The 14021-nt window shown below is 34.8% G+C and overlaps 1 protein-coding gene across 2 annotated transcripts in view; it reads left to right on the top strand.

Annotated features, from left to right (window-relative positions):
* The first annotated feature begins 501 nt into the window (after nucleotides 1-501).
* LOC125236137 (homeotic protein ultrabithorax) overlaps nucleotides 502-14021 on the top strand; it is a 216207-nt gene continuing 202687 nt past the window's right edge. For both annotated transcript variants that reach the window (XM_048142845.1, XM_048142838.1), the window contains exon 1: nucleotides 502-1434. In XM_048142845.1, the coding sequence (XP_047998802.1) occupies nucleotides 972-1434 (463 nt within the window). In that variant the 5' untranslated portion in view covers nucleotides 502-971. The remainder of the gene's footprint in view (nucleotides 1435-14021) is intronic.

Here is a 14021-nt window from a genome sequence, read left to right as displayed (position 1 = left end):
TTTGTAACACGCTTTTTTTTTGAAGGCGGTTTTATTTTTTGTTAAAAAGTTAATTTATTTGTTGATTTTTAGTGGTTCCTAGTGATATTATATGTATCAGTCCGAATATATGTACAGTAGTGAAAGAATTGTCCTTTAACTCCTAACCATTGAGGAGTTGACCTTCCATCATCAGCTCAGCCACATAAAATTATTACCATCAGGCGCAAATACTGGTGCACCTTTGAAAAATACACAAAAAACATTACATGTGCCTATAACATTTGAAGAGTTCCCTCGATTTCTCCAAGATCCCATCATCAGACCACGACTTGGTGCCAATGGGACCATCTCGGGGTTATACCCGTTCGATCAAAAAAAAAATTTTGAAAATCGGTCTACGATTGTCGGAGATATCGAGTAACATACATACAAAAAAAAAATAAAAAAAAAAAAAAAAAAAATTCAGTCGAATTGAGAACCTCCTCCTTTTTTGAAGTCGGTTAAAAAGGGGACGGCGCTGGTGTACGGTGTTGGCGCGGCTCGGTCGGAGGCAGGCGCGGCGGCGTGGCTCGCGAGTCGCGCTTCAGTCAGTAGCTTGCGAGAGCCGGGTCGCGCCGCTACAGTACGACCGCTGCTCGCTCAAACACGGCCCGAAACTTCGCTCGCGACGCACGCCTCCCGCGTCTCGCACGCTCCAAAATAAAGCACCGACCACGTGATCGCGCTCGCTTTGACAACCGCTTAAAAACTCGTAAAACCCGCGGCACGCGCTACCGAGTCGTAAAATAATCGTAAAAAGTAAACACACATCGACTCGTTTATCGCCGACGAGGCCCATTATGACGCTCGAGTGACGTATTAAGCGTATAACGACGACAATAAAATTATCGAAAATTAATTTTGGATTTTAGGAGTGACATTGGCGGAGGTCGCGTTATCACGGCGATGACATAAGTGTTTCTAACTGAGTGACGATAGTGATTGCGAAGATGAACTCTTATTTCGAGCAGGGTGGTTTTTACGGGGCGCACGGAGTGCACCAGGGGGGCGGCGGCGGAGACCAGTACAGAGGGTTTCCGCTGGGACTGACGTACGCCCAGCCGCACGGGCTGCACCAGCCGAGACCGCAGGACTCGCCGTACGACGCGTCAGTGGCGGCGGCGTGCAAGCTGTACGCGGGGGAGCAGCAGTACGGCAAGGCGGACTGCTCGAAGACCGGAGGCGAGCAGCAGAACGGGTACGGCGGCAAGGAGGGCTGGGGCTCGGGGCTGGGCGCGCTGGTGCGGCCCGCGGCTTGCACGCCTGAGGCGCGGTACAGCGAGTCATCGAGCCCGGGCCGCGCGCTGCCCTGGGGCAACCAGTGCTCGCTGCCGGGCGCCGCCGCGGCCGCCGCGCAGCCCGTCCAGCACCAACCCACCAACCACACCTTCTACCCCTGGATGGCCATAGCAGGTCAGTCTCATCTCACCACCTAACCGAACAAATAAAACTTTTAATCTCCGTTAGAAAATCTTCCATAACTGATGTCTATTAAAAATTAAAATTATAACTTATCTATGTAAAACCGTAAATAAATTAGTAACTTTCAATAATTAATCATTGACTCGACCGCATACCATATAGGTCGATCTTCAAAGTAAAAGCGCTAAAATGGCGCTTCCCGAAAGCCCCGCGATGGGCCGTCCGTGAATCTCGTAGGAATCCAATAAGAACGGGCTATCAGGTAGTGGCCGATTTCTCGGCTCAAGTGTCAATAAAACGCACATAAAACGGACGACCCTCGTCAGACTTTTATTGATGCGACAGATTTGAGACTCGAGTGTCGTTTATTATCTGAAGACTTTGGCGTCGACCTCAACTCAACTAATTAGACCTCATAAAAGAATTCTGATCGTCGATAAAACAATAAAATTACATTTGAATGGCTCATTATTAATTTGCACCTTCTTAAATGTTTATAAATGCACGTTTTATGGCGTGAATAAGTAGCCATTTTAATTAAATGCCTACTTTAAGGTTTTATTTACACTAATGAGATTGTTTTACATATAATTTAATTTATGATTATGGAAAAATTAATTCAAGGTTGAGTTTTTCCAAACACTTATATTCGGCTCATTGTTAATTTATGAAAATAGCATACTTTATTTTTTTTTAACATTCAATAAATTAAATAACTTATTAAATTATTTAAATTAAATTTTATAACACAACATTACTTAAACTTAAATGCGCAATGAGGTCTTATTTATAAAATGTTATGTAATTAGCATTTAAGGTTTGTCCTTATAACCAATAATAGTACTTACAACTAGAGATGGGCCGAATACGGACTTTGCCGAATACGAATATTCGGCCGAACATTCGGTTCAGCTGGTACAGAATCGAACATTCGGCCGAATATTCGGTTCCACTATATTTTCCACTATATTTTAAACCCTGGCTTAGAGTTAAAAACTTTTCAATGATTGGTAATGGGTACTAACTAAGGCTCTTAATGTTCCTATAATTTAGTGCATAAGAAAATTTTGATTTTTGTTTCTTAAGCTACGTTATTTTCACTTTGTTACATAATTATTGTAGGTACTTATATTTAACGCATTTTTAACCCCCTTTGGTCCTCAGAATCCTGAAATAGGATGTCATTATCCCAAGAATTACGAAACAATTTACGCTATTTATTTACTTTGTTTATTCGGTAAATATTCGGCAATATAACCGAACTATCCGGCCGAATACGAACATTGAAAAACTTGCCGAATATGCCGAATACCGAATATTTACCGAATATTCGGCCCATCTCTACTTACAACAAAAATGACTAATGATAAAAATCGTATATTGTCATTTTACATTTCAAATAGTCTTTTTATTTTGCCCATAGTATCAAACCAGATTTGGCCTTTAAATTATCTGGCAGTATAGCATTATTTTTCCTTACTACATAATTACTACATAAAATGTAGGTAATATTTTAACTAAAAATGTAATATTTGACTCGGTTTTAATTTATAATAATTAATTTATAAGTACTTGAAACCGAATATGTTTAAAGTACAACAGTGACCGAATCTGCCAGTGTTGAAAGAGACTTTTCTGTTATTAGAAACTGCACTTTTTATATTAAAATATCCAATGTTCATAAAAAAATGTAATAGGCATGTGAATCTATGTATTGTCCAATTCAATAAAACTGCGTCAACGCTACGAAAATCAAATAAGATGTGCTACGCGTCTGATACAGTGCTACGCCGTAACTGTGCGTACTACACAACACAGTTCAGAGTAGAGCAAGTGCATTCAGCCGATTGAGAAAAAAGAAACTGGCAGTGGCACCGATTTTAGAAATTAAGTCATTTGATTAATTGCATAAATTGATACCTTTGGTATCTGTAGGGAATCTAATTATTGCAACCGCCTAATTTTTTAAAGCAGTTAATTTCTAGAGACACAAAACTGGTTTCTTGTTTACACAACTTGTTCTGTAATAATAGTGTAAACTGGCTCATTAAGAATTAGTAATTCATATTGCTTACTTATTTAATGCAATTATTTACAAGTTTAAATTTACTTGAAAATCATGGCATATATTTTATTTAATGGTATCGTTATTAAATTAATTTATTGAGCATACTTACCGCCGACTATAAAATACAACATAATAAACAACCCGAGAAATAAACTATAGGTAATTTTTTGACATATTTGGCGAAAATGCAATTTAGTTCGATTCACCAAATGTATAAAATGGCCACCTATTTTTTGATTCATTCACCTTAACAATACGTTTAGGTGCATATAAAATGTAGATTTATTTTCGTAAAGCTTTTATGACAGAATTACTCAATCTTATATTTCCTACGTCCACGAACCAGAAAAAAAAACTATTCCACATCATAACAGTGCCCCCAAGAGCATAGTTAGTTGCTACCGCGAGGTACACGAGTACCACTTTTAAAACACGAAGCGTCATTTTAGCGGCCCGCGTTATGGCGGGAGCGCGCGCGCCGGGTCGATGACCCGATCTAGTTTGGGAGCATTATTATTAACTTGAGTGCCACTGACCATCGTCAAATATGAGATATCTCCAGGAAGTGTATAAAAAAATCAACAAGTACCTACGCAAATAAAAAAAAACTTATCCCGCAATTTGTCAGATTCGAATTTAGAATGCTAATGAGAACAAACACCGCATGATGTCTATCGAGATTGGATTTACAAGAAAGCTCATAACTTTCATTCTGATTAGTCAAATAATATTAATTCCAAAAGGATTCTAATTAGATATTTTTAAAAGTTATTGAACCGCAAAGTCGAATAAGACGAAACTCGAATTAGAATCAGAGATCGGAATCCCATTTATCTAAGCTAGCACTACCACGGAAACTCACGCATAATTAATGCGACGCGCGTGTGGTCCCGGTTCTCATAACTCATGCGACTTGATAAAATTAAGTAACACGACCTAAAAAAATAATAAAAGAAAAATAAGTAGTCGGTCTGTCGGCCGTATTTCACTCTGGTGCACGCAATGGGCCGCGAAAACAATACAAGGACGCGCGCGGCAACCTCCGACACGCGTTCACTGCAGGCTTTAAGCCCTAAATAGAGGATTTTATAAAAGAATTGTAAAAAATTTGTTATGTTTTCATTTACACGTATGTCTGAAAAAAGTAAAATATGTCGGCATAAATTTTTCTGACGTTTTTTTTTTAATTTCAACAAATGATTGCGTCTGTAACAGAGCCAATGGATATTTTGATCTTATGATCAATTATTTACATATCAGATTCAGGTATTAAAAAAGCCTTGTAAAAATTAGGCTATTTTTACGACACCTGTAAAGTAAAAATAGCCTAATTAGTACAAGGCTTTTTTAAATACCTGAATCTGATGATAAAACTTGCGGAAAAAAATCTTTGCATTTTTTGTTTCAAATTTTTGCGTCTATAGCCAATGGAGCCAATATCAAAAGCCAATATTTTGAATATGTTGCACATGTACTAATGATTTCATTTTTATTTCAGTTAAACGATATGTATTGTCTGTGTCTTAATTTTTATACAATATCTGTAAAAGAGAAAACAGTATTAAAATAGTGTTTAAAGATGTTGTTTTCAGTTTGCTTATTAATACTTAAATAATACTTAAAATTATTATCAGTACCTACTTGATAATTATAATATTATTTTTATTGATAATACTTGAACCTTACTGAACTTTACTGAAGCACTAAGCGATGATTATTTAAACATTTATTATCAATTATCTAAAAGGCAAATGACAAGAAGCAATTAATTTGAAAAATTGCAAATGACTCAATTTGATTGATTTCATTAGTAAACAAACTATTATGTATATTTTTTCCCATAAATGCAACACATTATCAACAATGATTTTAAAAATCCATGTTACAGTTTTGTTAGATAAGTAGGTATTAATTATTTTTGCGATAAAAAATAATATTGACATCAGTCACCGCGATAGGTACTCATGAAGTCATGAAATAAAAATATGGAACCGGAGTCACCCATTGACCACGGACGCTATAAAGTGAATCCTATAAACGCCATACAATCTGTACCCACAGAGTTATATAAAATAATTACAAAAAAAGGAAAAAAAAACAATTGAACATATTTTTTTCAATCCACGCAGTCGTGTTACTCGATACAATGTTGCAAGTTGCGTTCCGTTCCATCCTTCAGCCGCTAACCATCTAACCCCAGCCTTGGACCTGACCCTATAATTTCTAAAACTGGTTCCAAAATTGGCGACCGAATGATGCTCGCGGCCGAACATTTAAATACTCCTTCATTAAAGGGAAATGAGATATTGTAATGACTAGTTACTTGGTTTTTGAATGTTATTGCGTGAAATCGTTTTGTGCCAGTGTGATTTTTCCGTGGGCTAACTAGGAACGTAAGGCCGTGTTTTAAAGGCAATTTGGAAATAGTTAGTGGCAAAAAAAAAATGTTTTATGTGACCTCATAAAATTGATAACATTATGTTAATTAAATTTATGTATAAAAGGTAACAATAAAATGAGATTATATTAAATAGGTTCTAACAACGGCTCTTTAGTAGGTATTATTAATTACTTCGGTTGTTTTTTTGTCCGGTTTATAAAATAAATTTATCTACGACTAAATATAACACATATAATTATAATTAATAAAAAAAACAACACAAGGCAACTTTGGTTTATCCTTATAAGTTCAAACATCCAAACGTAGCTATAGCGTCGAAGTGGTCCGTCAGGATGGTAACTCTACATCAGTTTTACGTTCTGCATGTTCAGTGATGCTAAATTAAGGTCTGGGATAAAGTCACAAAATATTATTTTAAGGTTCTAAAATTTTTATAAAAGATAAATGAACCTACCTATTTAAAAAAAAATCCTCATCCTCACCGATTAGTCGTTAATAGTTGCGAAAAAAAAATTAAAATGTTTTGTAATTGTAAGATAATAATTAGAAAACTTAAATTACCATTCTTTGTTTAACTTTAACAGTTTCAATTGCTCATTACAACTTTCAACAAAAGAAACTACCTTAATAGACACTAGTTTAAAAGCTCCTTACTCAATAGAACGCAATGGCACCCTCAAATTGCCGTAAAAAATTAAAAGGACTTAATATTAATAGTAATTTCAATGAACATACGGCCTTTTGGAATTTTTGGTTCAGAAATTGGCCCGTCTACCGCACACCACCAAAACAAACACGGATACGGATACACACAAAAATGGACATAATAGCGATCCGTGAACTAATAATGGGGGAGAATATTATGTTTTATGGTCCCTGTTTTGAATACCGCATTTTTTAAACCTTAGTATTCAACAAACCGTCCAAGCACTGACACGTCTGTCTCCAAGTAAAATTGAAAAAAATCTAGATTTTAGAGAACTTAAAAAAAAAAGATTGTGCCGTTAATGAAGCAACTCAAGAATAATATGTAAAATTAGCAAAAAGTTGTTAAAAAAGCAAAACCGCTGCTTTATGGAAATTATTAATTAACTGCTGGCGACTAAAAAGCATAGTGAAGTGAAAAAAAAAATAAGTGAAAAAGCGCGGATTCGGAAACGGTTTGACGGGCAATGGCGGCGGAGGTGTGCAAGCGCACGTTACCCGCCTGTCTGGGCGCCATCTTGGATAAGATCGATCATCGCGGCAGCTGTGGTGTCGTCAATATTGTGCGTTTGATAGTGCGTGTTTGTGTATGATTTTGGTGTATGTGTCATGATTAGAAATGTTTGTAAACTATAGTTTTATAATTGCTGTCTTATAACCTTCAAAATCATTGACGATTTGATTATTTTAATTAAACTCTAAATAGATTCAATAGAAGTGGAAACACAATCAATTTAATAATTTTAGTACCTGTATTAAAATTAATTTTCTTAATTTTCTGTGGTTGTAAAAGTATTAAGTTAATAGATGACTAACAACCAACTTTTTTGACCACATCTACTGAACTTTATTTTAATTAGATACATATTATCTATATACCCAGTTAACAAAACAAGTACCTAAAGGCATTATTTTTTTGTTATTGTCAAATATTTTAATAATATTGATAATTTTAGTACCATAATTACAAGTTAATGATGATAAGTAGGTAGTCTGGACGAAGAATTAAAAATGTACTACAAAGTCAATAACCAATTTCATAAATAGATAAATATACCTATTACCTACCTACCTACTTTTACAATCATCATGGAATATTTTATGCGCCACTGCCAATATCTTGAGCGTTGGGAAATCTAAATTTATCGCACTAGATCTGGTTCCCAGCCGTGACCTAGGAAACCCTGGATTCCTGGGTGGTTACACTGGTTACGCGTTGAAATGAAAATCACTGCCACGCCTCACTTTGCATTCTGTAAACAGTAATCTTTACAATTGCTGGTTTGATTTGAATGAATCTTTGGATCTAGAGCTAACTTATATTGTGTAGAGTGTAGTTAGATTTACTAGAAACAATAAATATTTGTGTAGTAAAACGTCCCACTTTGTCGCTAAGTAGGTATCTTTATATGTGAGTGTGCACGGAAACGTCCCACTTTGTCGATTGATATAAAGCCGCTTTGTCACTTAATTCATATAAAGATACAAGTAAATCTCGCCTTAATGGTAACCGACAAAGTGGGACGTTTTACTAAACACACTCATATATGAATAAACTGACACAGCGGCTTCATAGCAAGTATATCTAGCAACCGACAAAGTGGGACGTTTTACTAAGAAAGTATGCACATTTTTTTTATTCGCGCCGGTATGAAGGTGCCTTTAAATACAACGCCTAAAGTAAAAGTAAAGTAAAGTAAAGTTCTGTATTTGCATTAAATGTGGTCAAAAGTAGATATCATAATAATTGCAAGTATCACACATTTAGCCTTATTTATAGCATGCAAAAATTTCTACTTAAATAATGTGATTATCTTAAAAGATGATTTCTTTTAAGAGTCACATTGTTAGCGAAATAAAGTTATTCGGTATGTAAAAAGCTAAAACCTTTTCGATTTCAAAGAGAAGCCATATTATAGGAGTAGGTACGTACAATCAACCAATTAATCTGAATCCTAGGTCATTGGCCAATCTAGACCCTTTCACAGTAAAAGTAAAACTGACTTCTGTAGCAAATAAATGACGGTGTCAATACGACAGGGTTCTAGAGTGGCCTAGGATTCTACATAATTGGTTGACAGTATCTACCTACCAAAAATGTATGTGAATCTTATTCTTTTTTTTGCACATGTTTGACAGAAGTGACAGCGTAGGAAAATTTAACTAGGTAACAATTTGGTACCTATTATATTACCAGACACCAGATTATGTTCCAAGGTAATTAGAACTTTTTAGCAGAATTCTAACAAAAAATCTGCCAAACAAAATCTTATTGCATATGAAGCATAAGGACCTTTTTCAGATGGAAAGCTACATATGCATCTTATATTTCTAATTTTCTAGTGTTGTGTATAATACATATTACCTACCTAGCATTAGAAATACAAGGCTTAGCACAGAACAAGACCAACCATAAAAATGCTTAACTAATTTGCCAGCTAAATTTAAACCTAGGTATCGGTACTTAAACGTATAGATACTTTTGATATATTTATTATTTAAAACTTATTTATACTTACATATCAGGATTTCTGTTACCATAGAATTAAAACGTATATAACACTCATTTCATCTACCAACTAAGGGCATCTGTAATCTACATACAAATAAGGCCCGGTTAAAAGTCTCGAAATGTTATGTACATTTTATAATTAGATAAGTGTAAATGGGTCAAAAAATTGGGTCCATGTGCAATTGTGCATTAAGTAGGTGCACTTTTACCAAATTGCTGCATGTATGAAATAAGGCCCATCAGTAACTTAACAAAAAATAAGGTATTTCTTACATACCGAATTAAGCGTAATTGTGTCGCTTAACTTCAAACCTGGATAAATCCATTCTGCTACAAGGTTAATATATATTTTTAATATATTCAATCTTAAAGCAGAATGGATTTAAGTACCCAAGTTTGAAACTAAGCGACACAATTGATAGTATGTATCTAGGATATATTTTCTTTACAAAATCGTATTATTCAAGAGCGCTATGATAAACGCACGTCGAAATAAAGTAAAATTGTCAATATTTACCGATGAGATTGTGCTCTGTGTGTAATGGTAAACATTAATAATATGAAAAGTAATTGTTTCAGTCAGAGCATCTTCACTCGTCAATTTCGTCTTACTCTTTAGTTGTGAAACATGGGTGACAAAGGACGGTCGCCAGAAGGAAAAGAATCAAAATATATGGATACCTATATATATTATAATATTTTCAGTACAGATGGTGTTTTTTTACGCACTAGTGCGAGAAGTGGTTCATAATATAGCAGGTCGAAACTTCGGAGGCTCATCTGTACTGAAAAACGTCGTACGATACACGTGCGAAAAGGAAATTCGTAACTCGTGTCGATTTAAAACACTCCCTTCGGTCGTGTTTTAATTTATCGCCACTCGTTTCGAACTTCCTTTTTTACGCACTTGTATCGTAATGTACTATTATCCCGTAGGACAGCAGGTTACTTCAAAGTACTTTAATTAACTACCTAATTTTAATGTTGTCTTCGATTCCCGTCGTCGTTCGTCGTTCGTCGAATCCCGGTAAGGGTATTTATTTGTGTAATGAGCACAGATATTTGTTCCTGAGTCATGGATGTTTTCTATGTATCTAAGTATGTATTTATCTATTTAAGTATGGTTTTGTATTTATCTATGGGATATGGGTTAAATTGTGGCGTAGGCGAGAGGCTGGCAACCTGTCACTGCAGGGTCATTATTTCAAGGGGTTCTAAAAATGTTCAAAAACAAAAATGCTCTTTTTTTTTAGTTTTTTGTTTATTATGGATGTAGTCAGATATACAAATCAAAGTTTTAATGGTGTTAGAGATCAAAAATAATTATTTATGTAAAAAAAACTCAAAAAACTGTATTTGGTGGTAACGAAAGTGACCATGATGACCACGAAAAATAACACTTAATCAGATTTTAAGCCTTTTACATATATAATAGAAATTACAGTTATAACATGATTTAGGAACCATCGATTGCAATCAGTCAGGTAGCAATGAACTTGACATAAACATTGCACGTTCATTAAAAAAAATAAAAATGACTTGCTCACGAAAGTGACGAATTCAAATCATCACTTTAGTTACCCAACTTAGTCTACGCCTTAACGTCTGAATTTAATCACTGTAATTGAATCAAATATTGTTTTAAATGTGATACCTATTATTTTTAGATCGGTATGGTATGCATGTTGTACACTTTCATATCAAACATCCCGACTTTCAGTTGAATTGTCACATAGATGATTTTCGAATAAGGTTTTTCCGAGTAAAGGTTTTCCTGTGATCGCGTTGTTCCAGAACGTTACGGTGTATTTGTTTAATAAGCTTATTTCCTCTTTTTTGCCAGCCGATATCTACAGATATCGATGTCTTCTAAATAAAACTTAACTATGTCTTATTTAATCTAAGTTTACTAATCGATTTCGTTTTTCCTTGGGTATCTTGTTTTGATCTTCATATTATTTCCTTTTTCAAGCTTTTCTTTGCTCTTTTAAATTGTTTTTTGTATTTTTTCTCTTATCTGTCATTTAAATTTGCCAATCTAGTGTCTAATATTTGCACCTTTCTTCTTAAATAATCGACATAATCGTGTTTTAATTTTCTGCGATTTTTAAGAGTCGCTTTTTACCCGCAGACGCGCGCGAAGGGGACGGGTTATATTCTGATATTTCACTTTAAGGTGGCGTTTCTTCTCTAATAACTCTTTTAAATAGTATATTTGGCTTGTTTTGCTTTATTCTATCCCCGTAACGTTTAGCTCGATCCCTCCAGTTTTTTTTTTCGCGTAGCTTTGTTCACGAGAAGTAAGTATCTTAGTACAGTATTTTTTTTAAAATAATAATCCATTTTCTTTTCTTATTTAATATCTTTCTCTAGCTTACTACCTTACTTCTGCTATGAATGACATTGGCATCCGTTTAAATTTTTTTTAGACATTTTGGCATGATTGAACTGTAAAACTTATTTTATTAATTTAATCACCAAAATACTAATATTTACCACTTCGTACTATTTCTACATATAGGTGTCACACATGTCAAAGTATTATAAGCATATATCTTACAAAGAACTTTAATTTAATAATTAAATTTAACAAATTCATCTCCCGATGCATCATTTTCGTGGTCAAAAGTCACTTTCGTGTCCGACCACGAAAGTGACTTTTGACCACGAAAGTGACGGATCACGAAAGTGACGACCACGAAAGTGACGATAGTCTGCTTTAACGGATTTATACTAAATAGTTTTTAAGTTATAACGGAATTACATGGTCGACGTGTAAATTAACCCCAGAAAGCGTGAATTAAGCATATTAATATAATTTAATAATTAAACACTTACCTAAACTTAAGTCAACAAAAGTGACGCACGATCTTTGACACAGACTTGACAAGATACAATATCATTTTATTAATCATAAATGATGTCCGTCATCGGTGTCCAACTATTTACCAAACTTTTCACGCAGAGTATCGGTGTTGCTAATGTATTTAAAACGTATAAATACTACGATGTGACCAGTTTTTTTGCCAAAAATATTACTAAATATGAGTGACCACGAGAGTGATGATGGTTTTAGGAACAAATTAAATCATGTCAATATTGATATTCATCATTGCTGTATTTTTTGTGCTTTTGTTTTATATATAGCCAACTTACTTCCACATAAGTATATATAGTTAACATTGCGTTTTTGCTAAATATGTATTTTTAACAGTAGTGAGCAGTAGACGATGTCTCATCCGAACTGACCACGTAGCGTGATGTTTATTACGTAAATCGGCAATTTCAGAAAAACATCTTACAATATTCTAAAAAACATTATTGGACGATAATAGTATTAACAAAATAAACACGTAAAGTTAATAAAATATCATTTACTACGTATACTCTTCTGCACATCAAGTCTGAACACAGTTTCATGCATTGAAATAATGACCCTGCAATGTCACAGTTTCGTTTTCTTTCAACCCCTTATTTGCCAAGAGTGGCACTGAAGCTTTAGTAGTTTCATGTGTTCTGCCTACCCCTTTATGGGATACAGGCGTGATTGTATGTATGTATGTTATCTATTTAAGTATGTATTACTTATTTATTTATTAGTAAAAACATGTTTACATGACATTACAGTAAAACCAATGCGTCACGAAACTTAGATAACAAAAAAGAAAAAAAAAACAGTAAGTAAGAACATGAAAAAGAAAACAAACAATAAAGTTTAAAACTAAACAATTTATTTGGGCGATGACGTAACAGCGTGGCTCCGTTGCATCGTTTGCCCCGGTGTAGGCTTCGGCAAGTTGCCCCGGAATCGCCGAAAAACCACACCTTTCGGCCAGAAGTCTGCGCTCGCGATGGTGTCCTGCGCTATATCGTCGCCTAGCACCCATAGTACAAGCTTTGCTTAGTTTGGGGCTAAGTTGATCTGTGTAAGGTGTCCCCAATATTTATATAATTATTTAATTACTTACCATAATCATAATGTAATAAAATGTGCATTTTTTCGTGGTTACCAACATGCATACCAACCATAAAAATGCTTAACTAATTTTCCAGCTATATTTAAACCTAGGCTATTTAAACGTATAGATACTTTATATACTTTTATTATTTAGATCTTATTTATACTTTTCGGCAAAGCATTTTTGTTACCGCAGAATTAAAACGTTGGTAATACTCCTTTCATCTACCTACTAAGGGCATATGTAATGTCAATGCAAACAAGGCCCGGCTATTAAGTTTCGAAATGTTATGTACATTTTATAACTTGATAAGTGTAAATGGTTCAAAAATTTCGTGCAGTAAGTAAAAAAGTAAAAAGTAAGTATTATTAAACAGAAAAACTATGGGTCTTATTTGATGCAGGTATGAAATAAGGCCCATTCCGCCCATGTATCCACATGTTCACAACCTTCGATACCCAAGAAGTAGCGCTGCGGAAATAGAGATGGATCGGATATAATCTTCAAAGATGAGCTATCAACAGCGCCAGTATTTGAGTGGTGGCCTCAGAGTGGAAGGCGACCCCGCAAACGCCCAGTACTTATGATACACAATACACATAAACACAATACAATACATTATAATATTTATTGCCCCGTAGGACAGCAGGCTACCCCACACTACTTTAATTAAGTACCTAATTTTGTCCCTTTAAACTTAATATGAAATAAAGTCTGCCTATCTTGACCACATTGACCTTGACGCACTGCTTGTTAAGACTTGAACCCCTCTAATTTAGAGTGCCATATCCTAAATGCATAGTCCTGAATAAATGTGTTTTAGACGACAGACCGCAGTATAAATACTTATCACAAAAATTGATGATTGAATTCATGAACACAATGTTTACACAAAGTTATAAAACTTAAGAAGCGAGCGATGGGCCTTATTTA

This window comes from Leguminivora glycinivorella, chromosome 2 (genome assembly GCF_023078275.1).
Source record: "Leguminivora glycinivorella isolate SPB_JAAS2020 chromosome 2, LegGlyc_1.1, whole genome shotgun sequence".
NCBI classification, from domain to species: Eukaryota; Metazoa; Arthropoda; class Insecta; order Lepidoptera; family Tortricidae; genus Leguminivora; species Leguminivora glycinivorella.
This window is presented reverse-complemented; position numbering and strand designations above follow the sequence as displayed.